This window comes from Ornithodoros turicata, unplaced genomic scaffold (genome assembly GCF_037126465.1).
Source record: "Ornithodoros turicata isolate Travis unplaced genomic scaffold, ASM3712646v1 Chromosome12, whole genome shotgun sequence".
NCBI lineage: Eukaryota > Metazoa > Arthropoda > Arachnida > Ixodida > Argasidae > Ornithodoros > Ornithodoros turicata.
The window spans coordinates 1,779,111-1,803,778 of record NW_026999301.1 but is presented as its reverse complement, the minus strand read 5'-3'; the positions used below and the strand labels follow the sequence as shown (position 1 = coordinate 1,803,778).

The 24,668-nt window shown below is 44.2% G+C and overlaps 2 protein-coding genes across 3 annotated transcripts; one reads left to right on the top strand and one right to left on the bottom strand.

Annotated features, from left to right (window-relative positions):
• Positions 1–799: 799 nt before the first annotated feature.
• On the bottom strand, positions 800–7,317 carry LOC135371718 (acetylcholinesterase-like). The gene is made up of 2 exons (XM_064605690.1): positions 7,255–7,317; positions 800–2,364 (listed from the first exon to the last, which is right to left on the bottom strand). The coding sequence occupies exons 1-2, from the start codon at positions 7,307–7,309 to the stop codon at positions 800–802; spliced, it is 1,620 nt and encodes a 539-aa protein (XP_064461760.1). The 5' UTR covers positions 7,310–7,317.
• A 772-nt stretch (positions 7,318–8,089) lies between these two features.
• LOC135371752 (uncharacterized) lies at positions 8,090–9,807 on the top strand. Of its 2 annotated transcripts, none has more exons than XM_064605721.1 (4): positions 8,090–8,275; positions 8,518–8,566; positions 8,671–8,710; positions 8,802–9,807. In XM_064605721.1, exons 2-4 carry the CDS (start codon positions 8,521–8,523, stop codon positions 9,709–9,711), a joined length of 996 nt encoding a protein of 331 aa, XP_064461791.1. In that variant the 5' UTR covers positions 8,090–8,275; positions 8,518–8,520; the 3' UTR covers positions 9,712–9,807. The 2 variants fall into 2 exon arrangements, with proteins under 2 accessions (XP_064461791.1, XP_064461792.1); XM_064605722.1 differs by having other exon boundaries at positions 8,090–8,293.
• The last annotated feature ends 14,861 nt before the right edge of the window (positions 9,808–24,668 follow it).

The window sequence follows — 24,668 nt, the reverse complement described above, 5'->3', positions numbered from 1 at the left end:
CAAGGAAACGTGTCATAGAAGAAAAAGAAAAAAAAGCTACGCCACCTAGAATCATGCCGTCAATGCCATTTGTCCTCACTGGGTTTTCACTCTAAAAACTGAACTTCACTGCATAGCACTCTGTGCGCCAACCATTGCAACGAATGATAGGGTTTTCGCTTCTCATTCGAAGAGAGAGGGAGGCGCACGCCTTGTTGTGTCAATTATCGTATATCCCAATTGACACAAAAAGGTGTACGCCCCCTCTCTCTTCGAATCAGAAGCGATAACCCTATCATTTGCGACAATGGTTGGCTCACAGCGTGCTATGCAGTAAAGTTCAGTTTTAGAGTGTTTTGCCGTCTCCTGATGTGAATGTCATGTAACGTACGTTTAATTATACCGGGTGTTTCAGTTAAATCCCCAGGCTAAATAATTCGCGAACGGGTGCACCAATCGACGAACTTTCTTTTTTACAAGTATCTGTCCCGCGCACCGTGTGAATGAGTGGGAGGCGCTCATTTAAATAAGAATTCAAATAAACTTCAGCGCGCATAGCACGCTCTTCGTCAACCATAGTCTCGAATGATGTCATCTGTTGAAAACGGGAGGCGTACGCGTTTTTTAATGACAATGAACATTATGAACAGCATAAGTGCCACTAAAAAGGCGTACGCCTCCCGTTTTCAACAAATCAGTGTGATAACGATATCATTCAAGACGATGGTTGACTAGGAGCGTGTTATGCGGTGGAGTTCATTTCTATGAGTGTACCGCTAAACTGTTACGCGTCCATCGAGCGAATCAAGCTACATCTTTCTCACCCACTCTCGGCAAAGACAGCCCACTTCTGGATGATGCGTCGACTCATGGAGAGGGTGTCGTTGTCAACTTGTCTGGTGTACGCCAATCCAAAGAAGTATCCGAGACTGAAGAGGGCGTCTGCATAGTGAGTGGCGCCGCGCCACTGCGTAAAGTGGTTCACGTTGATATTCAGTAGAGAAGGGGATAAATGGTAGTCGAACTCGTAAACGAACACATTTCCGCCGCTTCTAGACACGTAATCTGCCATCATCTTCACGGGACATTTGACCAACACGTCGCCAAGGAATCTGCATGCTTGGATATAAGAGTCTTGATATGAAATACCATTCTTGCGATCATAGTAGTACTCGAAGACGGAACCGAGACTTCTTTGTGAGTAGTATTGCAATACAAGCCTCTCTTGGAATACTGTCACGAAGGCCCTCGGGAAGCGGTTCACAGACTGCAGGGACCAGGAATTAAAAAACTGTCTCAGAAAGTATTCCCCTTCGTTTGCTGTGAAGCCAATCAGTATATCTTTGTCCATTAGGTTCTCCCTCTCTGCTTCGTTATGGTTGCTCTTTATCGCTGTGATATAAAGTTCCGTATCGAGATCATAATAGGACGGGCCAAATATACGTCCGTGAATGCCATCAAAGTCGTCTAAGTTGGACAATATCTCCCAGGATGACGCGTTTTTCAGGCAACTGAGCCGCTCCTCTTCGGACAGTGAGATTCCGTGGGAACCGCCGAAGCACACATCGCGAGCGAGTGCTTCGAATTCTGCTTTCCTTGCATAAGGAACGTGCTCCGTGACGAGGAAGGGACTTCCACCTTGCATGATCGCCCTCTTGATGTACGGCCTGCTCACCGGCGACAACATGTGCAGTCCCGCTGCGATGGCTCCGCTGTCCACACCAAGAAGAGTAAGGGTGTCCTCCTTCCCACCGAACACGCGAGCGTTCTCATATATCCATTGGATCGCTAGTAACTGGTCCCACAGTCCCTGGTTACCTTGAGCTTCGTGTAGTGTAGTTCGTAAAAATCCAAAAGCGTTCAGCCGAAAGTTGGGCACAGCCACGACAACCCCTCCGAAAGCGGCCAGGTACCTCGCGTCGTACAAATCGTCCGCATTGGAGCCCGTGGAGAAGCTACCGCCGTGCAGGACAACCATTACCGCTCTACCAGCTGACCCACCGTGTGTTACCTTGGGTGCGTACACGTTCATATAGAGGCAGTCTTCGTCTATGGACACGTTACTGGATCGGCCGAAATAGTAATCTTGAGCCCGCTGCGGGCAACGGGCATTGATGGCGGTACCGTCGTGGACGCCCTTCCAGGGGTAGGCAGCGATCGGGTGGGAGAAACGACGTCCATTGCGGGGAGGCAGTGCATACGGGATGCCATAGAAAGCGCGAACAGTGACTTTGTAGACATCCAATTGGACACCCAGGATGTCCCCAGTGCTGGTCGTGACAACGAAACTGGTCTCTCGGTTTGCAAGTATACCCTTCAATTTTCCTCTTGGCTGCGAGAACTTTAGTACAAGCAAGACGCCTACGGCGAAGACGGCACAGCACACTGCATTGAGAAGGCGATCGAGAATGTCAAAAGTAGCCGTACAGCAATTGATCAGGCCGGTATATAAGCACATCCGGTAAAACGAATTAGTCCCAGTTTATCCTGCTATGCAATTGTTATATACAGTCAAACTCCTTTACAACGAAACTCAGGGAACAGCAAAAAAAATTTGCAGTAAAGGTATTTTCGTTAAAAAGGATGTCCATTATTGGACCTATAGGGCTCCAGCGGGACCGCAAAAAAAATTGCTGTAGTGGTATTTTCGTTAAAAAGGTGTTCGCTATAAAGGAGTTTGACTGTACTACAATGGCGCATTGAAGACTCCCGCGTAGCCGCTCAGGAAGTGTGATATATGACGCACGTGTATGTGATTAGCTTTACATTCATTATTTGGAATTTGCATTTGTAATGAACTGTTTGAATTTGCCTAAGACGATCCCGGAAATACTAAGGCACGACCGAATGATTGTCCTGCGAAAACATTGCAATGTAACATAGGTAAATCCTGCCATAGTTCTGTACAGAGTTCTACTTATCGTCGCAACAAGACTTTGACTAGATCGGAAGCACTGTATGATGCGATGAAGGAAGCTGCTGGGTTAACAACGTGATGCCAGTCATCTGAAAACAATAAGGCTCATCCTGCTTTTTTGGAACCGTTATCGGGAGCACCTCGCTAACGATACGCCGCTTGAAACGATGAAAGGCACACTTATTAGTTATTACAATGCAGACATACTGAACTGTTTGCAGAACAATTGAGAAAATAATTTCTCCCAAGAAAGCGGACCTATTTGTTCTGTATGGGATAGGAGAACAACCAGGAAGCCATGCAGTGTTCCGTATTATTGATATACAGTAATAACTGAAATATTTGAAATGTGTCGAAAAAAAAACAAAAAAAAAAAAACAGAAAGCCAGAAAGCGGTGGGAATCAAACCGCGTACTGCCGGTCAAGTGGCGTCTGCTTTCCGACGACTCACCAAGGGGCCTTGTTCAATTAACGGGATGAGAGAGTGAGAGAGGGTAAGACAGTGAGCGTGTGCTCACTGTCTTCACATTCTCTCCAACGGTTTTGCTCAGAAACACAACGTAATGACGAGGCAGCGGCGTCTGGTGAACGTGATGGAAAGCAAAGTAACGTAACTGTTCTCTCATGGTTGATGTCCTTAGGCACCTGAAGGCTTGTGTTGTGTTAGTATGTGCATTTCAGCCTCAGAAAGTTACGCTCCATCATACATAGGGTGTCCCGACTAAGCGTATACAGAATCTTAAAAAATAGATATATCTATTTTTCCCGAGATGAAATCTATTCAAAATATATTAGATGCTGAAGAGCACTCCTTAGGAGGGCAGTAGCAAACTCCTAAGGCAATGTCACAATTAACTTTCGACAATTGACTTTTTAATTATAAAATCAACGAGGTTGTCCTAATGGAACATCTGGTCCCTTCGGTCCCTTGATCGTGCAAGTGTCCTGGCGTTGCCGAACGGAAGTCGGCAGCACAGTCAGCAGCCTGTAGCACAGCCAAGAAACACTTCACAAGCATATACAATTTTTCTTGTCGCGAAAATCAACCTCATATCGCAAAACAACCGCGAAATGAAAGTCAGCCACTCCAACAGGAGTGACAACATGCGTCACTTCCGGGGTCTGCTATGGCGGCGCTCACCAGGGGCCTAAAAAGTGCTCCGCGGCCGAATTTTATATCGTGATTATGGCGGCATTTCAACTAATGTACGTAAATCTAAGTCGAATTCCGGATTGTTCTGGTACACATCGCAATATGAGGCAAACAGCTTTGCAGCTTATTTTCGCTTCCGTGGTCCTTTAATAAGACATTGCATACTGCATCAGCATTGCTTCCCAGAATATACTGCAATTGATTTCATCTAGTAAAAAGTGATATACCCATTTTTCAAAATTCTGTACACACTTAGCTGGGACACCTATTGCTACGCCTTCTGCTGAGGTCAGTTATCCAAAGTGCTGTAGGTTTGCTGACGCCACACTTATAAAGAACAAATACCGTCAAATACCTCGTGACACGTTTGCATAGAATATAGATTACGTTGGTATTATACCCTTTCCTCCTAGCCATCTCGCTGCAGGTCTATCTCGTATGAGTGAGACGAGGCGGTAAAGGGTCAGTGTATCGCTAATTTTAATCGGGAGCATTTTAACGCATAAGGTCAGTCAGCATCTTTGTGTAGCAGCGGTCCTCTTCGTCTGATAGGGCCTCCAGAAAGACGCATTTTGTTGCGTCCCGTCTCGTTGTTCCTTCAGCTGCATTTCTTCATGGAGTGTCTATGGTTGTTACATGGCGATGCCAATCACGGACACGAGTGAGGTTTAATGCCACTTACTTGCTCTAGAAGGTTCTGCGGATTTTTTAAATGTTTCTATTAGAGATGGGACGAATCCCGAATTTTCCGAATCCACGGAAGGTTATGCGAATCCGCGAATCTTACGAATCTCGGATCTTTTGAATTCCTAAAGAAGAGTTTAAAAAGTCAGGAAAAAAAACGTTCCTACAGAAAAGTGTTTTGAAGCAGAATTTTCTACCTCTCTTTAATGAAAAACAAATGAAATAGTAGTCCACTTTCAGGGGAAATATACCCATATACAGGGTGTTCCAGAAAACGTGTCATTGAATTGTAATAAAAAAACTACGCCACCTAGAGTCATGCGATCAACGGCATTTGTTCTTACTGGGTTTTTGCCACCTCCTGATGTGAATGTCGTGTAACGTAAGTTTAATTATGTAAATTTTTGCGAGCTTAAGTCGGAAATTTGCCAAGTACAGGTCAGCTTTTTACCCCACCAATGCGTAGAGCGTGTTTAATTTACTCAAATTAATGATAATTGACGGGGATATTCAGGAGCTATCCCATCGAAAAAAATAGCCGAACATCATGCTCTACAGACCTCCCACAGGATAGCGCACGATTAATTTTTTCAGCGCAATCTTTGTCAGTCCGACGAAAGGAGGTTGGAAACCCAGCCCACCCCGGCATCGCAGAAAGAGATAATACAGGCATGGCTTATCGCGTCCGACTTTCGCTGGGATAATCCTTTCCCTCTCCCAATTTTAGGAACCGTTACTTTTTCTACTAGGTATCTTCGATTTGGGTGCACTCGTTGAACTAGTTCCCGGTGGTGCAGCGCTTCTGTATTCGTTTTGCCGCTCGTGCCTTCTGCACTCTCGTATTCGTTATGTAACGGTGCAGCACTAGTTCTGCACGAGTTCACGACCGGGCTGCACTTGCTGGATAGAAAGTGCAGTACGAGTGCACGCGGAGCAGACGACACGTCTGTAACTCCCCCCTCCCCTTCGGCGCAAGTCAATAGAATGCATACGTCGTCAACTCGTTGTAACTGTCGGAATCCAGCAGTTCCAATTCTGCTTACAGGTACAGAGCCATAACAAACACTTACACCAATGACTAGTAAAGCGAATGAAACACAACGCGCACAAACAGTATACATGAAAGGAAAGACAAGCGGAGAGAACATGATAGTGGACGCAGTACGGACGGCACCTGCACCTGCACTCGCTTGTTCGTTTTGGAAGCGCTAGTGTTGAACCTGCACTTGAACTGTCTCAGTTGGCGGCACACGCTCTTGGCACCTCATCGGCACTCCCCTGAACTAGTGCCGGTGGTGCAGGCCAAATAGAAGATACCTACTATCACTCTGTGGGCTGGCTTCGGAACCTCCTTTCGTCGGAGTGAGTGCGGTTGCGCTCAAAAAGTCATCGCCCGTTACGGTCCGGTGCTCCGAAAAGCATGATATTCGGCTATTTTTTCCGATGGGATAGCTCGTGAATATCACTGTCAATTATCATGAATTTGAGTAAATTCAGCACGCTCTTCATATTGGCGGGGTAAAAAAAGTGATATTTACTTGGATTTCCGAGTTCAGTTCGCAAACATTTACATAATTAAACTTAGGATACATGGCATTCACGTCAGGAGGTGGCAAAAACCTAATAAGAACAAATGCCGTTAACCGCAGGATTCTAGGTGGCGTAGTTTTTTTATTATAATTCAATGACACGTTTTCCGGGACCCTGTATATTTCTCAAATGTAATTTATTTTACACCGACTACAGGAAATACATTAAGCTCCAGAGTCCGAATTCTTTCCGTAAAACTGAGAAACAATCAAAAGGACACACATGTTACTTTTAAACTTGTATTATAAGAGTTCCTGCATGAACTCTCTCAGTCCAGAGCAATCTAAACAAACAAAGAAGAAACCACAGCTGAAAGTTTTAAATTATTGCAGACTTTTGTTCAGAAACACCAGCATTCTCACCCGCTCAGGGTCTAGCGTTTTTTTTAATTTTTTTATCAGCTATGACACCTGATGTGCTGAGTTTTTATGACATTGTCGGTGGGGGCGTGATAAGGAACTTTCTGACCAGTTTCCTCAAATCGGGATATTTTTGGTGCCAATCAATTTGAAAGCCAAGCAGGCTTTCGGCGCACTCCGGAAGCGCCAATTTTAAAAAGAAATAAACAAACGCGATTCAGTTCGCCGTTTTGTGCATTGGGATTCGGATTTACGAATCTAATCCTTGCCTGGGATTCGAGGATTCGCGGATTCCGTTGGCCCGTCCTTAGTTTCTGCAGAGTCGAGCAGAATTTTACGGAAAAGCCTAAAACATTCTCACGTGTCTCTTCTCTACAAACGAACGGTTTCAGCTTAGGAGTTCACGCAAGGGTTTGCGATATTGCCATATTTGTCATATTGGGTTGACGAGCTCTACTCAAGTTCTCTAAACGATGATCTCGTTAAATCGGTACAGTGTATGCTAGTTTAAATGGAGAGGAGAGATAGACTTTGCCGCTTATCGCTGCCAAAATAATCAACATCACACTCACCAAGCACAATGAGCATGTGCCTAGCAAAATCATCTTCCTTCAGTTGCGATGGCATTCCTGCGATGGTTCTCTAGTCTGTTCCATTCAGAAGACAGTCCATGTGAACGTGTTGTTGTTGCTCCTCGAGCATAGGAACGCGACATCAGCACAAGTCGTCGTCTTCCTCAAATGGTGACTGTCGTCCACGCGGGTAAATAAATAAATAGGTAATTGCAGTAGATTTATACGTAAGGTCATCCAAGCCGTTTTATTCTAAGAAAGACATGGCATGATTTCAGAACCCAGAGCGAGTTTGGATTAATGGTTCCAGTGCAATTCTTTTACAAAGGAAATTAGGATATAATGTATCATAAAGATAGTCAATACACAGTTAATCAACGATTACGATAACCATGCAAAGCGAAATATAATGAGATAATATTTACACCGAGAAGGTGTCGTACACACACATACCAGTTTTTACCTTGCAAGGTAACAACCGGAAGAAGGAAAAAGGTAAATCTGCAAAGCGGCGTAACTCGGAGCTGACCGCAAGCCTACACTCCTTGAACTCATTGGTCGTTCGGTCGAGCTTGGCCCCTGTATAACTTTTAACACTATTATCTAATAATGACTGCGACGAAATTTGGTCTAGAAGCGATTGCATACATAAACTGCAATTTTGAACGCGATATCCCAAGCAGGTGTTATCTCAGCTTTAGTCATTAGCTTTGCTCCTTAGTATTCCAACATGCAAAAATGTCTTGTCCAATGCAGCGTTACTGTGCACATGAACCGCCTGCAACGTTGCACCAAGTGGTGTCCATCCAGCTATATCGTCATCACTAATCGCGAGGCTCATAATTGACATCATCATGTAGCTATAATGTAGCTACAACTTATTATACATTATTCATTATTGTCTTGAGGTGACAACGGCGGTGATGGAGGTCCATGGCTCTGTATTGCAAATCGGCAGCTTCTGCGGTTTTCTGATCCCCATTATTCCTCCGGCTGCGTACAGCTGAACGATGATTTAGAGGTACTTGCGAAAGAATTGGTATGAACGGCTCTCCTAAAGAATCATATGACTCTTAGAACGAGGACGCTCAGTATATCGATTAATTAGCGATGAAAGCACATTCATCACACCAGTGCAAGGGTCGCAATTCGTCAACCGATTACCAGTCCCGTATGGAGAGATCTTCGTTAATTTATTACGAGGCATATGAGACGTACTGCAGATGCCACTTACAATACCCTATACAACGGTGTTATTTCCAGGTGATGAGACCAATACTCGCGCCAGTCCTTGCTCTCCTGGTCATTGCATGTAAGTGGACTTGCATCCCACTCTACGTCATTGCTTAAAGTCGTGTACAACGTCTCATAGCGGAATCGCGGGATGTCATTCATTCCCCTTTGCCCATTTCTCAGATTTCACAAGGTCAAACGTGATTCCAGGCTTCAGTTTGTTGTAAGTACAACACGACTGCCTTTTCGCGATACGTCATGCTGTTGTTTTTGGCATCATTACGGTCGTTTTCAAAATGCTGCTTATGTTTTAGAGACTACAGAGGACATCTTAGTAGTACGTACGGACGAACACAGCGTGAAGACAGTTACGTTAAACGTCTATCAGGAGCACTTCATGAAACAAGCGCCTATGTTACACATACCATTACGGAGGCCACATATTTGTTGTTGAGAAGCGGAAATATCCCAAAGTGGCATGAAGGATCGACAGTCGGGTTGTACCCTACGGCACTACTGGATCTTTCCCGGATGGAGAAATACCTAAACGAATTCCTCCAGCGGTGGACGAACCCAGGCCAGTCCTCCGCAATACTAAACGCATCACCGACTCACATGAATGAAAAGCTGCAAGCGCTTATAAGCGAGCTGTGGAGTACATTAAGCGCTACTCTAATGTCTCCGAAGAAAATTTCTGCCACACGACGGTCTGCTAAGCCAGTACTGGATCTTTCCCAGATGAAGGAATATCTAAACGGATTTCTCAAGTGGTGGGTCAACCCCAGCCAGTCATCTGCCATACCAAATGCATCACCGACCGACATCACTGAAAAGCTACAAGATGTTATAAGTGATCTGCGGGGTACATTAAGTGATAAGCCAGTGTTTCCGAAGAAAACTTCAGCCGGAAGACCACCTGCGGCAGACGTTAGCAAGATTCTCAACGCTGTCAACGTGATCATAGAAAACAAATTAGGTGATGTGATTGAAGAAATTAAGACAATGTCTGACGAACTGGAAAATACAACTGAAGAGCAAGCCGAGCAAGTGAAAATTATGCTCAAGTATATTCAAGAAGTACTGGTACGTACCCGGAAGGATGTGCTGGAAAAGCTTGTGTCATTTAGCCTTTATTCTGCTCACGCAAAAGACATTGTTAGAGCGAACTGTGAGAAGCTGGACGAGTACATCAATGAACGGAGCAAGTCCCTAAAAAACTCGTAAAAGTGTACATGAAAATATGAAATCACAGAGTAACGTCAAGGCAATTGACCTCAATTGTACAAAAATCACAGCTGCATTAAAAGGCATTGAGCATTAGGCACTCTTTGTAAGGTGAGTTATCCGCTCTAGATAGGTTAGGAGAACTGTTGAGAAAGCCTGAGCTACACAAAGTATTTCAGCCGCTGTGTCGCATTTGTTTTTCTGTGTCGCTCAGGCCGCGCAGACTTGTGCCCGTTACTCCCAAAAAGTAACGGATTACCGTTACCGTTACTCTTCTAGCAAAAGTATAATTGATTACCGTTACAAATTACTCAACCCGAAATGTAATTGAGTAACGAGTATAAAAGTAACGCGTTACTCGGGCCATTACTTTCAGTTCCCACAAAAACTTGCGCCCCTGTGTGCTGCGAAAAGAAAAAAGAAAACCCAACACCCAAGTGATTGGGACACTGAAATAGCGCGAAAGACTTGTGCGTGAGGAGGAAGCAATAATATGTTGCATGTCTGAACAAATGAGCCACATAACGTTGCTTTACACACTAACCCAGTCACGGCTCAAAATTGTGGTCCTTAATTTTGCCGTATTTTCGGGTTAAGATATCGGCGGCTGCGCTGAAGACCACTCTACAGCAGCATTTGATAGAGATGCTGTGTTGTAGGTCTGAAAAACACTTACCGCATGATCGGGTACTTGGTGAGAACTGACAAGGAAGTGTTGCTAGGAGAAGTTAGGTATACCGCCTCTGGATACCGCGACACAACACCATTCCCAATGACTTGGACCACGGGCATGTTGAAGCTGAAGTATTTCTCTGTGTCTATCTTTTTTGATCGTTCGTTGTTCGTTTGCCGACTCCAAGTCCTTTCCTCAGTGCGATTACAGCGTCGAACGTAAGCAGAAGAACCACAACTAACAGGGACCAGACTAACTATGCAACCGATTGTACTACGACTTCTTATTCCCTGCAGACTTGTGCCCGTTACTCGAAAAAGGTAATTGGTTACCGTTACCGTTACTTGTACGGAAAAAGTAATTGATTACCGTTACCAATTACAGGACTTCAAATGTAATTGAATAACGAGTAGAAAAATAACGCGTTACTCCGGTCGTTACTCTGCATTCACGCAAATTATACCCGTCTTTGTGTGCCTAAGCAAAAAAAAAAAAAAAAAGAAATAAAGAAGAAAAAAGGAAAGTTCAACAGTGGAACAGCTGAAATAACCCAAAAATATGTACGTCTACTGTAGTTATCGCCCGGGCAGACGTTGACCCGATTGTGGAAGATCATGCGTGGAACTTCCCCAGGACTCACTAAACCTCAAAAGCTACCACAAAGGTACCACCACACTGGTGTAGGAACAGATTAGGGGAGAGACCCTGAAATTCCAGAACAAAGGCTGACAGCACGAAGATCTTGACTTGGGGCAGAACATCTAAAAGATGAGAGTTAGTCTCTGCCGGGAAAGTAATCAATTGCTGAGTAATCGATTACTCAGAAAAGTAATTGATTACTCGAAAAATTACTTTGACTTTAAAGTAACTGATTACTCGAAAAATTACTTTGACTTTTAAGTAACTGATTACTCGAAAAATTACTCAAAAAAGTAATTGATTACAAGTAACGCAATTACTAGTAACGCGTTACGCACGAGTCTGAATTCCCTGTCAAGACGCTGACCCTTTGAGGGCTCAGGAATAGGAAACCTGAGGGACTGACAATTAGTATATCTTTGGGAACTTCCACATGACTCACTCGATAGAATTCCTGAGCGTGACCTACCGTAATCAGACACAGCACGCTGATAGCAGGAGTAGGGAGATTAGGAAGAGGGGCCAGCATAGAAATCCAGAACGCTTTTACGATGGCTTCGGCTTACGACAACAAAATAGCCCAACAGAGACACAGGAAATTTGTCACAGAGCATTGTTATTTTGAGTCAGGCTCTACCTCAAAAGTAACTGATTACTCGGCAACTGATTACTCAAAATTGTAATTGACCACTCAAAAAGTAATTCATTACACGTAACATAATTACTTGCAACGCATTACGTACAAGTCTGCACACAGGTGGTCCAGCACCAGGTCCTTGCACATCTCTCACACTGTCAAGACGCAGTTGAAGTCTCCCACAAGAAATGTAGAAGGTGGGTTTAACAGGTGAACATCAAGATAGGCGAAAAATGCATTGTCGGGAAAGATGAAAGTCACTGAAAGGGTTAGCCAGCTGTAGGAGTCGAACCCACATCTTCTGGACTGCCGATCCAGGGCTCTACCAATTGAGCTAAGCTAACACGCCTTCTCAGCGACTTCCAGGGTGCGTCATCTGAAGGGACAAACCAGCCACTCTCTCTCACTCATCCTCCTTTCACTCATACATTTTTGCTCACTCATACACACATTCATACGACGGGATCGACGCAGGCGGCAACTGTTGAACATGAGAGAACATCAGTTCTCTCATGTTCAACATCTGTTCTCTGTCTTCATGTTGTTTTCTGTCTGTATACATACTTCAAACGTTTCGAGTCTGATCGATTCTACCTCTTGCACTGTGGTAAAATTAGTTTCCTGCAGAACCAGAATGTCTATTCCGGCAGCTGCGGCGAAATTATTTACATGTGCCTGCTTATCAGGTTCGAAATCCCTGTACGTTGAGAGCGCATACTCGAAAATCCATTGCTCGAAAGAGGAGTACGAGCGGCACAGAAATATCGCCAGTCGATATGACCCATATTATGAAAAATTGCAGTGGCGATTTAGCGGTAAATGCGAGAGAAATGCGTTAGCATTAAGAGGGCATACCAGCTCTCCGTCCCAATGTATTTCCTATGGAACAGTTTTTATGCTTTTTCTCGGTAACCGCCGCGCAGATTTTGACGCGGGTGGTTTCATCGTAAAGAGGAAGACCAGATGAAGAGCATTACGCTACCAGATTTCTCATACATGTTGTATGTATTTTACGGCGACGTCACGAATGCGAAAAAATACACAATTTTTCCCCTTTCTCTTTGAACAGGTTTTATTAAACTTCTATAGACATTTCGAAAAAAAACTTTCCATTTACTTTCTCTGGAAATATTTCAGGAACCGATAGACATCAAATTCATATGTCTACCACTTTCCGTTTTTATAAAAAAAGCATGAAACGTGAGTACGGATAAATACCGTCTCAAAGCCCGTAAACCGCGTCATTCTGTTTCGCCCTCTAGCCGTAGCACAGAAAAACCGCGCGGAACATTTTGACCGTATAGGGGCGCGCTCCTGGAGTTTAGCGCAGAGTTTAGCGGAACGACGCCAGCGGCCAATTTCTCCCCTATCGACGGAGGCGAAACTACCGTCCGTGTATGCCGGAGTGTGCTGCTGGGCGTTCCCACGCGAACATTGATCCAGCTGACCTGCCTCAGCACCCACAAAACGATCCCGAATTATTACGAAAATTTTTTAGACAGCCGCTAATACGTACTACAAAACGGACACACCACGAATACATTCTTCCCCAAATCTCAATGTGGCGGGTGCTAGACACGAGCAAAGTTCGCAGCGCTGGCGAAAACCGTGCCTGGCGTGAACGGCAGGTGCGGCTCATAGAAAGCCCCTAGAAGTGTGTGGTTTTCTTTTGCGGTTAGAGAATCTATGCTCTACCACCGCATCCAAATCCCGCTGTCGTGCTGTAATCGGTGCAGGTATACAAAGGCCGGGAAATTTCGCAATTTTCCTCCTACTTCGCGATTTTTTTGTGGACAATCAAACCATTAAATTTCAATGAATAATTTTTCCTGCCAAGGCTCCAAGGAATACTTCAACAGGAAAAATCGCCAGACACGTCACGTTTCATAGTCATTGCAGGAAAAAAAAAGAGGAAGTATGCGATTTTTTCAAAAAATTCGCTACAATCGGCGTAAAACACGCAATGAAGAGGTCGGAGGATACGCCTGAAATCAACGCAGTTATATAGAACGAGCCTTCCTCTACAACATATTAAAAAATCTCGAGGGTGTTTTTTCGTATACAGGAAAAAATTAATTTTTGTAGTAGTAGAGGGTATTACGACCACAGTGACCCACGTTGCATGTATCCAGTGGGGTGCTATATTTGTTCCTTGGGCTCCTGTTTTAATTCCTTTTATATTCAATTTTTCTCTAGTGTGGTTGGGTTCTAATGAGCAAGCAATATGCTGTGGCACAGACTTCTGCAAGGTTACCATAGTCTTTGCTTCTGTAGCATAACACGCGTATTGCAATCCCTGGGTGGTTAAGTTTATGGCGTTGTTTCCGGTATCCACGGTGCCGGCAACGGAGATTGGGGAGTAGCGGTGATGGGCAGGACTAAGTAATACTTTTGTCGTGTGAGCTAAAGCCCTGCGCGGATGAGCTTTTTGACATCCGCATCCTATCCGAAAAATCCGCGTCTCCCACGGCACGCAGCAATAGTTCAGTTTCTATGCTCGATATATCAGGTCTATTGTCCAGGAAATAAAGGTTATTTCCCGTCAGCACAAAACAAAAAAAAAAAAAAGAAAAAGGAAAAGGCCAACAACAACAAAAAAAAAAAGCTGTCACCAAACTTCATCCGCACGGGCAACTTCCTGACTTTCGTTCTGACAGTGAAAACCTCGGAGCGGCATAGCTTTTGTAGCGAGGACAAGGTCCTGAGCGTCCTATCATCAACTTGTGCACTCCAGTCCAATAAATGTATCCCAGTGCAGTGAATATGTCTCTAAACCCTATGGAACGTAATTCAGTGGGGCTTTAAAACGACAGTGTTGGCACGAGACTGTCCTTTTAACCACTGAAGTCAATAACACACCTTTGGCTTCACTTGAGCATCATTTATTCAGTTGTTAGAACATTGCTACAGAAGAAAGCAAATGTTGATATTCAGATAATATAAGCCACAAGTTTATTCGGTCTCACTGAGCTCATTGAGGAGATATGTAAAGTAAAAATACTCTAGCTCTGGGATTAATTCTGAAAGAAACGAGTCATCCGAGTGACTACCGCAGTCTGTGTCTCCTTCGGACTGTACACAAACAAAACACCCCTGGACAGGTTGAGAACATATAACTGGACTTGGATTTGAGTGTAGTATAGCATTGTTGAAGTGATACCTGTCCATCACACAGCTCTAGATATTCTACCAAAACATCGTGCACCATCTTCAAAAATAGCGCTCCTGTGAAGTATGCTTCCACGTTCTCCACCTTGCCGAATCCACAAAATAGACGCAACATTGCCATAGCTAGCAAAGCACGGCGGCACAACGCAGAAGTAGCCGTGCACTAGCTTTCGCTGGAAACAGCTGCGCCTATGGCGTGGCTGGCGCGAGACTAGAGTGTACTAGAAAGGGAAGTACTTCTAGTACACTCTAGTACACTCCTTTCAGTACACTCTAGCGAGACGGTAATTACTCCGCCACTGCGAGTGGCGCTGTACGCAGTGAACTTGCACGCCACCTGGCCGAGGCGTTTCACCCCCACGCGCACTGCCTCTCTCCTCTTTGCTTTCATGGACAGCGGACTTAGGGCATGGCCGAAATTCTACGGCCGAAAGTCTTAATAGGCCGATAATCCTCTAATCCCCAAGTGTCTCTTACGGCCGAAGATGTCTCATAACGGCCAAAAGTCAAAATGTGTATTGTAACGTGCATTGACATGCAATGTTGCTGCCAGGTATGGATATACATTCCAGAGGGTATAAGCCATGCAGTGTGCCCTTAGGGCCCTTATCATATATATAAACATATTGTGTGACAATCAGTATGTTATCATACCACAATTCAGCATATTGTGTAATGTGTACACCCCAAAGGTAGTGTTGATGTTGATGTGAAGCAGCAGGCTACTAGGTGGAGTTAGCTGCTTGTGGAGAGCTAGATGGACATCGGCTTTGTTGTGACGTTTTTTGGAGACATCCTACAGTCATTGGCCAAGAAGGAACACCTATCTCAGTCGACGTCAGTTTATTTCCATTCGCTTTACAATGGTACAATTCTTGCTTCTGGAATGAGTAGACCTGCAATAAGCAAAGAGCAACCGTGAATAGGTTAGAACATTAAAAAAAAACAAAAAACAAAAACAAAAGAGAACAGGCATTTCACTCTACATGGCTGGTTTTAATGTGCACAACCTGCATACATGTTGATATGTGTCTGTTATTTCATACAAGGCTAACAAACCTTCATCTAGACCAAAAAAATGAAAAAATGTGACTTCCTGGTAAACACAATGCGTAACCATGAGAGGAATTTAGTTGCATTAGTTCGTTCACTTAATGGAAACATGTGAATATGAAACAGTGATACATTACAATTCACGAAATGATGCATGCATGACTTTCCTTTTCTCGTTTCTTCTTATAAAAGTAGTGCACGAATTATCTCTCGTGCACTACTATAGACAATTTTTCACTTCACAACAGAACCGTATGATACAATTGGTAATCTTAAAAGCTCACCTCTTCCCGGGTGTTGTTTCCAATGCAGCCCCCAATAGACGGATTATCTCCGATGAATAGAAGGATTAACCATTGTGTCGGGTACACCACTATAGGGCGCTACGAGCGACGCCTCACCACTAGGGGCCGCTGCTGTCGCATTCCGCGGATGACGTCGTTGCTCCTTCGGGGAGCATGGTGAGAGATAGCGGGACGCATTGGATGGCGATGCGAAATAGAGCGCCCCCTTGTGCAAGGCTGTGGTGGCGCTGCGGGCGACAGGACAGACGCTCTCGGTGGCGGCTCTCCACTGCGTTGTTATGGTCTCGTGACCGCGATACGCGGCGTCGGCGGCAAAAGGGTTTTGGGTCCAGCGTTGTGTACGAGTCTTTGAGCGAGTTTATATTAATCTCACTCCGTTTATTGTTCAACTGATGGTTGTTGTTTGAGAGCTCAATTGCTATGCTATATACGGCATACGACAATATAAATAAATACATATAAACAAAAGGACGTGCACGATAAATTACGCCACATTATTATAGCTTCCCGTGTTGCTACACTTTGCATTATAAAGGCGCTTTCGCGAACCAGTCCGTTCACAAACAGCTGTGTGCATCCCGTCGTGTATATATTAGACTTGGATACTTTCTTTAATTGCCTATAACGCTCTTGCGACTCGAGAGCGTATATTAGCAGGCTCCAGACTCGCGCAATATTATTTTGGTGATGGTGCATATGTTCAGACAAGAGCGGAGGAAAGTTGTTCCCCCCTATTTGCTTTATGTATTTATTCACATCAGTATATCATTCTCACATACTAGTTTAATTTAATTCGCGATTAGTAATACTGCAGTATATGCAATTTAGCACACTACAGTGCTGTAAGATATATTGTAAGCACCTTACTGCTGCAGAATCACGGGGTGGATATCAGTAAATTTTTAGTGCCTTCTTTTCTGTGGTGGTCACTGACACCACTAGGGATTCAGTTAACTGTTGTGACAATTCCAATGTAAACAGTCATCTGCCATGCTGGAAAGTGGTCAAACAAGTCTCAATAAACATGATACCTTCTACAATACCATCTGTGATTCCTAAGTGTCAGTATGACAAGGTATAGGTGAAGGAAGGTGAAGAAATGTTAACGTATTTCATGCTATCCAAAGCAAGTTCTTCCACATCCCCCCCCCCCCTACACACACTCAAAAAAAAAAATAAGGTCTTGGGTTTGCCTCTGGTAACATTATCTAACCACACAAATGCAGATACGTGCAGTCAAACACATTTGATTTTAGCTTGTTCATTTATACATAAAGATGGCGTTCAAGAGGGTTCAAGAGCTTCCTCCTTCTCCTTTTTTCTTTTTCCATTTTTTAAATAGCTTTTGCTAATTGCAATGCATTTATTTAGGCTGACTGAGCCTATCAAAAGGCCGAAAATCATGACGCCGAACTATCAGAAGGCCGACAGCCAAAAGACAAAAAAAATCATAACGCCGAACTGTCAGAATGCTGAAAATGGAAAGGCCAAAGAGACACAGGGTGAGCACTCCAGTGAATGACCACTGAATGGGATGGTGTAGATTATGAAAAAGTTTGTGGCTATTGTATTAGAAATCAAATAACTGGAATGCATAGAATTTGGTGCTCGCAAATAGACTAGCCAGCGAAGATGAAAAACAATAATCTACAATATTTTTACTACGAAAAGAAAGTGTGTGGTGGGTAAAGTGAGGATAATTGTGCATTAAAAGCCCCTGAAATATAGATGCAAGTAAGAACTGAAATCTAGACAGCCGTTGAAGCACAAAGAAGCAAAAAGACCGTGTAAGGAATATCGCGACTCCCGCTGCGAGGCCTTGCCGCTCGACCTTCCCATATCTTTTTTGGTTGGTTTCCGTGTGTCGACCCGGAGCCTTTATCGCCCTTCACCTCCTTTGTACGGTTTTGCAACCTGGTACACCAGAAGAAAAGGGGTCCCCTGTCACTGGGGTTGTCGACTGACGTCATTTTTCTGAGCGGGTGTTAGGTAAAAGAAAAAGAAGGGAGAACATGGAGGAAAGGAGCCTTTCAAATATGTTACTGAAGTTTTCGGGAAATAATAATAAATCTGTTCTACGACGGAAATTTTGAAAAGTCTTTTGCACCAACGCCTTGTAAATGAATTCAGATATTTGATAATGCTTACTTACCAGAAATATGCATATCAAAATGTCATTTTTGCATGAATAATAGAGTTATTATCAAGGTAAATTGCATGTTGTAAAAACATTCTTGGGCCCCCTCATATAGGACACCGGTTAGCGAATGCTGCCCTTCTAGACGCAGGCGGGTTAACTTTGTTGCGCATTTCTCACACACAAAATATGGACTTTGTCGCAGGCAATGCTATGTACCTCGTAACTTTAATGAGCTCCCCTTCGACAGTTTTTCTTTGGAATCGAAGTACAAACTAAAAAAAGCGCTACGGCAACTTTATCATAGGATGTAGTATCTTTATATGTTCATATACTGTCAAACTGTATGCCGCTGGCTGCTTCAGGGCGGACTGCCACAAGCCTTTTGGCTTAGACGGGCCTGTTTTATTACATTTGTAGTTTGCTTTCTTGAGTAAAATTATTATTATTATTATTATTATTATTATTATTATGTAATCGAGTGCAAAAAAAAACAAAAAAAAACGGGGGAATACCGTTTCGAGCACTAGATTCTCCAGACTGGCATTGTAAGCGCTGTGTGTAGGCAATGTTTATAGCCTAATTTATAGCCGCTGGTAGATCCAATTGAGAGCCTCCGAGATAACGGCATCCGTACTATCCGATCACACTTGTACGTCGGCAACTCGGCATACAGTAAGTATGCACTAGTAAAACAATACGAAGAGCAACTAAACATTCCATAATCAGTCAGTACAGGCGGTAGTGACTTGTGGAAACAATAATTGTAGCATAAATATATAAGAACAAAAAAATAAAAATAAAGTACTCATGTAGCAATAGGAGACAAGCAAAAAGACGTGAATGTCTCGAATCGGACTACGGACCTTTCGCGGCAAAGTCCGACACTTTACCACTCGACAAACAAACCACGCAGAATGGGGATTATTTCGGGAGTCGGAGGCGAACGGCGTGATAAGGACGGCGAGCGTGGCGCCATCTAGAATCGGGAAAATCGTGAATCGGAGTTGCTCCCCGACTGGTATGGCCTGTTAAGCGCCTTTTACGGTTCATACTTGGCTTTTCGGTATCCACATCCGGTCTAAACCCAACTTCCGGTTGTCCACTTCCGGTCCTAAACCAGACTTCCGGTTTTCCGCTTCCCGTCTATACTTGACTTCTGGTATCCACTTCCGGTCCAACTCGATTTCCGGTTCTCCACTTCTGGTCTAACCTGACTTCCGATTGTCCACCTCCGGTCTATACTTGACTTCCAGTTCGACACTTTCAATTACTATTGTGTAAGTCCATTTAATCGGCCTCAATTACTTTCAATTGCCCCGTAATTGCCCCCCTTTAATAACGGAAGGTAAGCGTAGGTTACCTGAGGTAATCTTGAATTTTTTTAATGCCTATTAATTACGTCGATTTGCTTTAATTACTCTCAATTTCTCTTTAATTGGCGTTAATTACATATAATTAACATCGGTAACCTGCGGTTACCTTCAGTTAATTTCATTTAATCTTTCTCTTGATTACATATATCTTACATTCATTACCTTTAAACTCAACTTTCTTGCTTTAATTACCTCTAATTACTTTCAATGACTTTTACCTCTTGCTCTTAATTACCTACTTCACTACTGCAATTTTAAATTATTTACCTCCACTTACATTTACCCTCTTATATGCTATTTACATGTCCATTTATGCCTCTGCCTCGGTGAGGCTTCACCATCTCATACATGGACACAACACATACATACATACATACATACAGCTTTTTCCATTTTGACACTCCTAATGCTAACGCAATAATACTCTAGTGAGACGAGGTGTCAAAGTCCCCAAACAGATTTCGCTTCAGTTCGCGGTGTACGTCGCTCGCCAACATGGTTCTCTTTGTCGGAACAGAGGCTTCGCTCGGCGTCGTTGTAGCATGTTGATGTTTCCTTGACGTAGTTGGGTCATTGTTTGTTGAAATCTCGCAATCGCTTATCAAGTGTGTCCCGGTATCCATGTGCCCTGTTGAAGATGACAGGGTGTGTCATAGTATCGCTCTTTACATCAGAAGTCGCGGAGTAACTGTCGCTTCCCACCTCTGTGTCTTCATCCATTGCAGGATGATGGAGATGCATGTTTTGCCCCATTCAGCAGTTGCTCATGTGGCTCATGTTATCGATGACATCGCAAGAAAAGCTCTCACGTTCATCCATTGAGACGTCACGTTGTTGGTCAATTTAAGGAATTAGCACCAAAGTGGAGACTTGGTTCGCAGGCCCAAGCGGAGCTGGGTCCCACGCTTGCTACCCGTGGACGACGGCTTTGGTGGTGGAAGAATGTCAGCGAACGTGCGCTTGAGGATGCAATCAGCCATAGCGTGCTTTCCTTTGCATCGGTGACATTGCGAGATGCATTCTTCTGTATGATGCCCAAACCTTGAGCAACGTGAACAAAAACGCCGTAGTCCAGGCAGCCCGGTAGCGACCTTCGTGTTTGCAAACAAGGCGTACTCCTGGACAGTTGCAGGTGATCGAGAACGCTCATGAAGTTTGGGAGTTGGTTATTTTCATTCATTTGCATACAGGCAACCCTGTGTCCATTTTTGATCGCCTTCGAGTACATCTTCGTCTCTCAGAATTTCCCACAAAGGATGCAGATTCGAATACCTATCATCACAGGCACACGAATGTGAAAATATGCTGTGGGATAATTCAGGGTCTGGCCTTGTGATTTCTATGAGAAAACAGCGTGATTCAGAAACAGCGTTTATTCCAACTGCCAGCAAGTTCGTTAGTCTGCTTTGAAACGTTGAAGCGCATGGACGCAGCTACGCATCTCATGCAAATATCGCCAGGAATTCAGGATTTTCGTCGCTTTTGAGGTATATAGCACGTGTGTGTGTGTGGTATATAATCGTCCGTACTACGCATTCTCATTCTTTATGCGTCTTTACCCCTGTTCGCACGTATTCTGAGGAATGGAAGGTAGAATGCAGTGAGATGGTTATAGCAACTGCTTTGGGCAAACGGTATGTTATATATTTCTATGCCTATCTCTCACGCACACACATGTTGTTTTAACCGTGCTTTTTAAAATGCTGTTTCTTCTAGGTTAAACTCGGAAGAAGCGGCAGCGAGCAGAAATTAATTGGATTCGTACGTGGTCGTAACCCATTCTCGTCTCGAGAAAGTTGGATGATGCTCTTACGGAAGAAAGCCTACGCGTTCCCAATGTGCGAAACAAAAAGTTGTCATAATCACATGAAGAAATTTCTTGGTCGTCGCATTGGACATTTCAAGTACGTGTACAATGCGTTGGGTCATGCCTTTCTGAACTTATTGGCTGGGCCACAAATGTTCTGCAACATTCCTTACAGTGACGGCATGCGACTTACTCTCATACTTCTCAGCAAGTAAGTATGGGATCCTTCAATTATCATACGTGGCAGTGCAGCTTTCTTAGGATGTTTCTTGCAGGGTAGCCCATTACACTTTCTCACAGGCTTTCTTGCGGGTCTCGAGGCCTGTAAGAAATCCTGTGAAAAAGCCTCACAGGCCACCCTGTAAGAAGCCCTGTAAGAAAGCTGCATTGCCCCTGCCTGTAAGAAATACTCCCTGGAATCCTACAGGATCCCTGTGCGAAACTCTGAGAGAAATTTTGTAAGATTTAGTCTCATAACCTCATAGAAATTCCTTCAGCAGTCTGAGAGATTTCTTTTGTAAGATTTTCTGAGGTATTTTTCAATAGGGTGGTACCCGAAATGAGCACAGGTTACACCGCGGCGCCCTCGATGCTCTCTCCCGGGCCGCGCTGGTCTATACCAAAAAACGCCTATGTACGTGCGACGCCTTCTCCCTCATTTTTGAGATCATATCTGCGAAATCCAAATGGATGGTCTCAAAAGGTATACTCGAGCGAATAGTAACATCATGGTATCCACTGCCTGACGGTATATCACTTTGTAATTCTGGCATATCGAACAGGGCGCCACGTAGTTCCTTAGATCTGTCTTCCACGTGAACCTCCTGAAGATCTTCTTATATGTTCTCCAGAACCTGTCGTGGCTCCTGAGTCTGGGCTGTCGTGATAACGCTCGAGGGTTGTCGGGGCAAGGGTGTCTGGTACGTGTAGCTTGCCATTTTGTGGCTGCAGTTCTTCATACCCTTCCCGTCGCTTGATGTGGTTTATTGATTCCCCTGCTGGAGACCGCGAACCTGCAGATGGCATCTGCATCAGTCAGATCTGCCGCTTGTCGGTGAAAGGCCTGGAAACAGAGTTGCTGGAGCTCTTGGATTCACCTCGCAAGCCTTCCTTTGGGGTTCCGACAAAGCTAGAAGATAAAAACAATGCTTGGTTGTCGGTAAAGAGGAATATTTTTTCCCCTTCAATATATGTGGACGGAAATATCGCACCGCTGGTAGAACAGCAAGTGCTTCCTTCTCTGTCGTCGTATAATTTATTTCAGTGTTGGAGAACATCTGTGAGTGGTATCCGATAACACTTAGTTGCTGGCCTTAGGTTTGTCTTTACGCCGCTGGTATACGATGGCTCCAGATCCGTAATGAGATGCATCCGTCTTCAGTTGGAAGTCAAGTGACAAGTCCTCTACTTCCTTGTTCTCTTCTCCTCGTCTTCTGCTGCTACAACCATCACCTTTTGTCGTCTTCGCCTTGGAGATTTCATCCAACGCGGGCCACGCTGACGTGGTTGTTATTTGTGCCAGCTTACTAATCACTAAGGACAAGAATATGTGTATCTTATTAATCCAACGAATCATTCTCACTGGACCCGACATGCGTGCAGGGAAAAATGGCAAATACACGGACGTTTTTTTTTTCTTTCAGGGATACTGTGCGTGATTAATGATACGCACAAGCTGCGTACAATGAACCCGAAATCTCGTCGTCTAGGTCAGATGAACATTATTTGCAACGACACGGGAATCAGCAGAGAATGACAATGTCACCTCAGGATCCGAGTTTAGCCGAGCCTAGTGACTCTAATTCATCCATGGGCAGCAAGCTGTGAGATAAAAAAAAAAAAAAAAAACAAGAGAAAGGGGAAAAAAATATGGTCCTTTTTCAGAATGTTCCGCATGGTCAATACCACGACCGGACACGCTGTAACCGTCATGCCTGCCACCTTAGGACTCAGCAGTAGAATGACTGTCAACCAAAGGCTTTCAGGAGCTGAACATTCAGGTCACGTCACCTCGTGTTAAAAGCCTACAGGATTTCCACATAGTAATGGGCAATGTCGTCCATGTTGAAGCCGGGTGTAAGCGAAGAAATGTACCGTGCAACGAGAATAACGTTTACCGATTTTTGCAATTGAATATGTTATTAGTTGCAATTTTTGGAAAAGTACGTAAGTCGTTACTTCATTACCAAAAAAAGTAACTGGTTACTGGATAACGAGTTACTTGTTACTGCACAATGTGTAAATGTGCTACTTGTAACTTTACTGCTTGTAACTGTGACATGTAACTGTACTGTACAACTCGGGTTTTTAACCATGCGAGCGAAAGTATCAATTGAGAAAGAAGGACACGGCATGCTCTGCCAAGAAATCGTACTGCCGACATGAAACCTATGGACCTTTCCTGCGGTCCTGGTCACGAAAGAATATGGCTGCATCCGATTTTATGTCGAAGACGCGCCTGAAATCTTACAGGCAACTGGCAGATGCCTCTGGGCGTCTTATCAACTGGGTGGCTTCTTCTACAGACTACACCGTAAAATATTAGAAAAAAAAAAACGCCCAGAAGCTGATGTCCTTTCACGTTGTCAACAGCCTTATGACAACAATGTGCTTCTGTCGATGCAATGTCCCGTCCTGAAGAATTTCGTTCAATCGACCGGACCGGTTTCGACACCCAGGCACCATCAAAGCAGCGCTACAACCAACTCTACAAGTACATCGTTGGAGACCTACAGGTTTCGTTTTGGAATCCTCGCCGCAGGCCTCCGTGAAAAAGAAGAATGTCGTTACACTGGCCCAGACCAGGCTTTGCCCCCAGTTATTTCTATCGCCATCTATGCTGTGGAATCTCTCGACCCCCTACCGCGAGAACAAGCGACCTTCTACAGACGAACCTGTGTATGATAAAACTCGAAAAATCTCGTCAGAATAAATAAAGACCTGACATAAAGAGTTGCATATTCTGTGCGAGACAGTTTTTGTACATGTAGAGAATATGAGGAGGAGAAGGTAGCGTCAACTCTTCATTGGCGCGCGTTATCTCCTTTTTTTCACCTCATATTCGAGGAATGTCTTACCTAAAAGTCCATTACACCAGTTGAGCTGCCAGGTGCCTCCTACTCCATAATTCAACAACTGCTGAGATTCGCAAAACAATGCTAA

Bases quoted from the DNA above. Each gene is read 5' to 3' on its own strand.
- LOC135371718 (XM_064605690.1), bottom strand. From the start codon at position 7,309: ATGCCATCGCAACTGAAGGAAGATGATTTTGCTAGGCACATGCTCATT. The intron at 2,365-7,254 runs GTGAGTGTGATG...TTCTCAATGCAG, and splicing joins GCACATGCTCATTGTGCTTG to TGTGCTGTGCCGTCTTCGCC.
- LOC135371752 (XM_064605721.1), top strand. From the start codon at position 8,521: ATGAGACCAATACTCGCGCCAGTCCTTGCTCTCCTGGTCATTGCAT. The intron at 8,567-8,670 runs GTAAGTGGACTT...CCCATTTCTCAG, and splicing joins TGCTCTCCTGGTCATTGCAT to ATTTCACAAGGTCAAACGTG. The intron at 8,711-8,801 runs GTAAGTACAACA...CTTATGTTTTAG, and splicing joins ATTCCAGGCTTCAGTTTGTT to AGACTACAGAGGACATCTTA.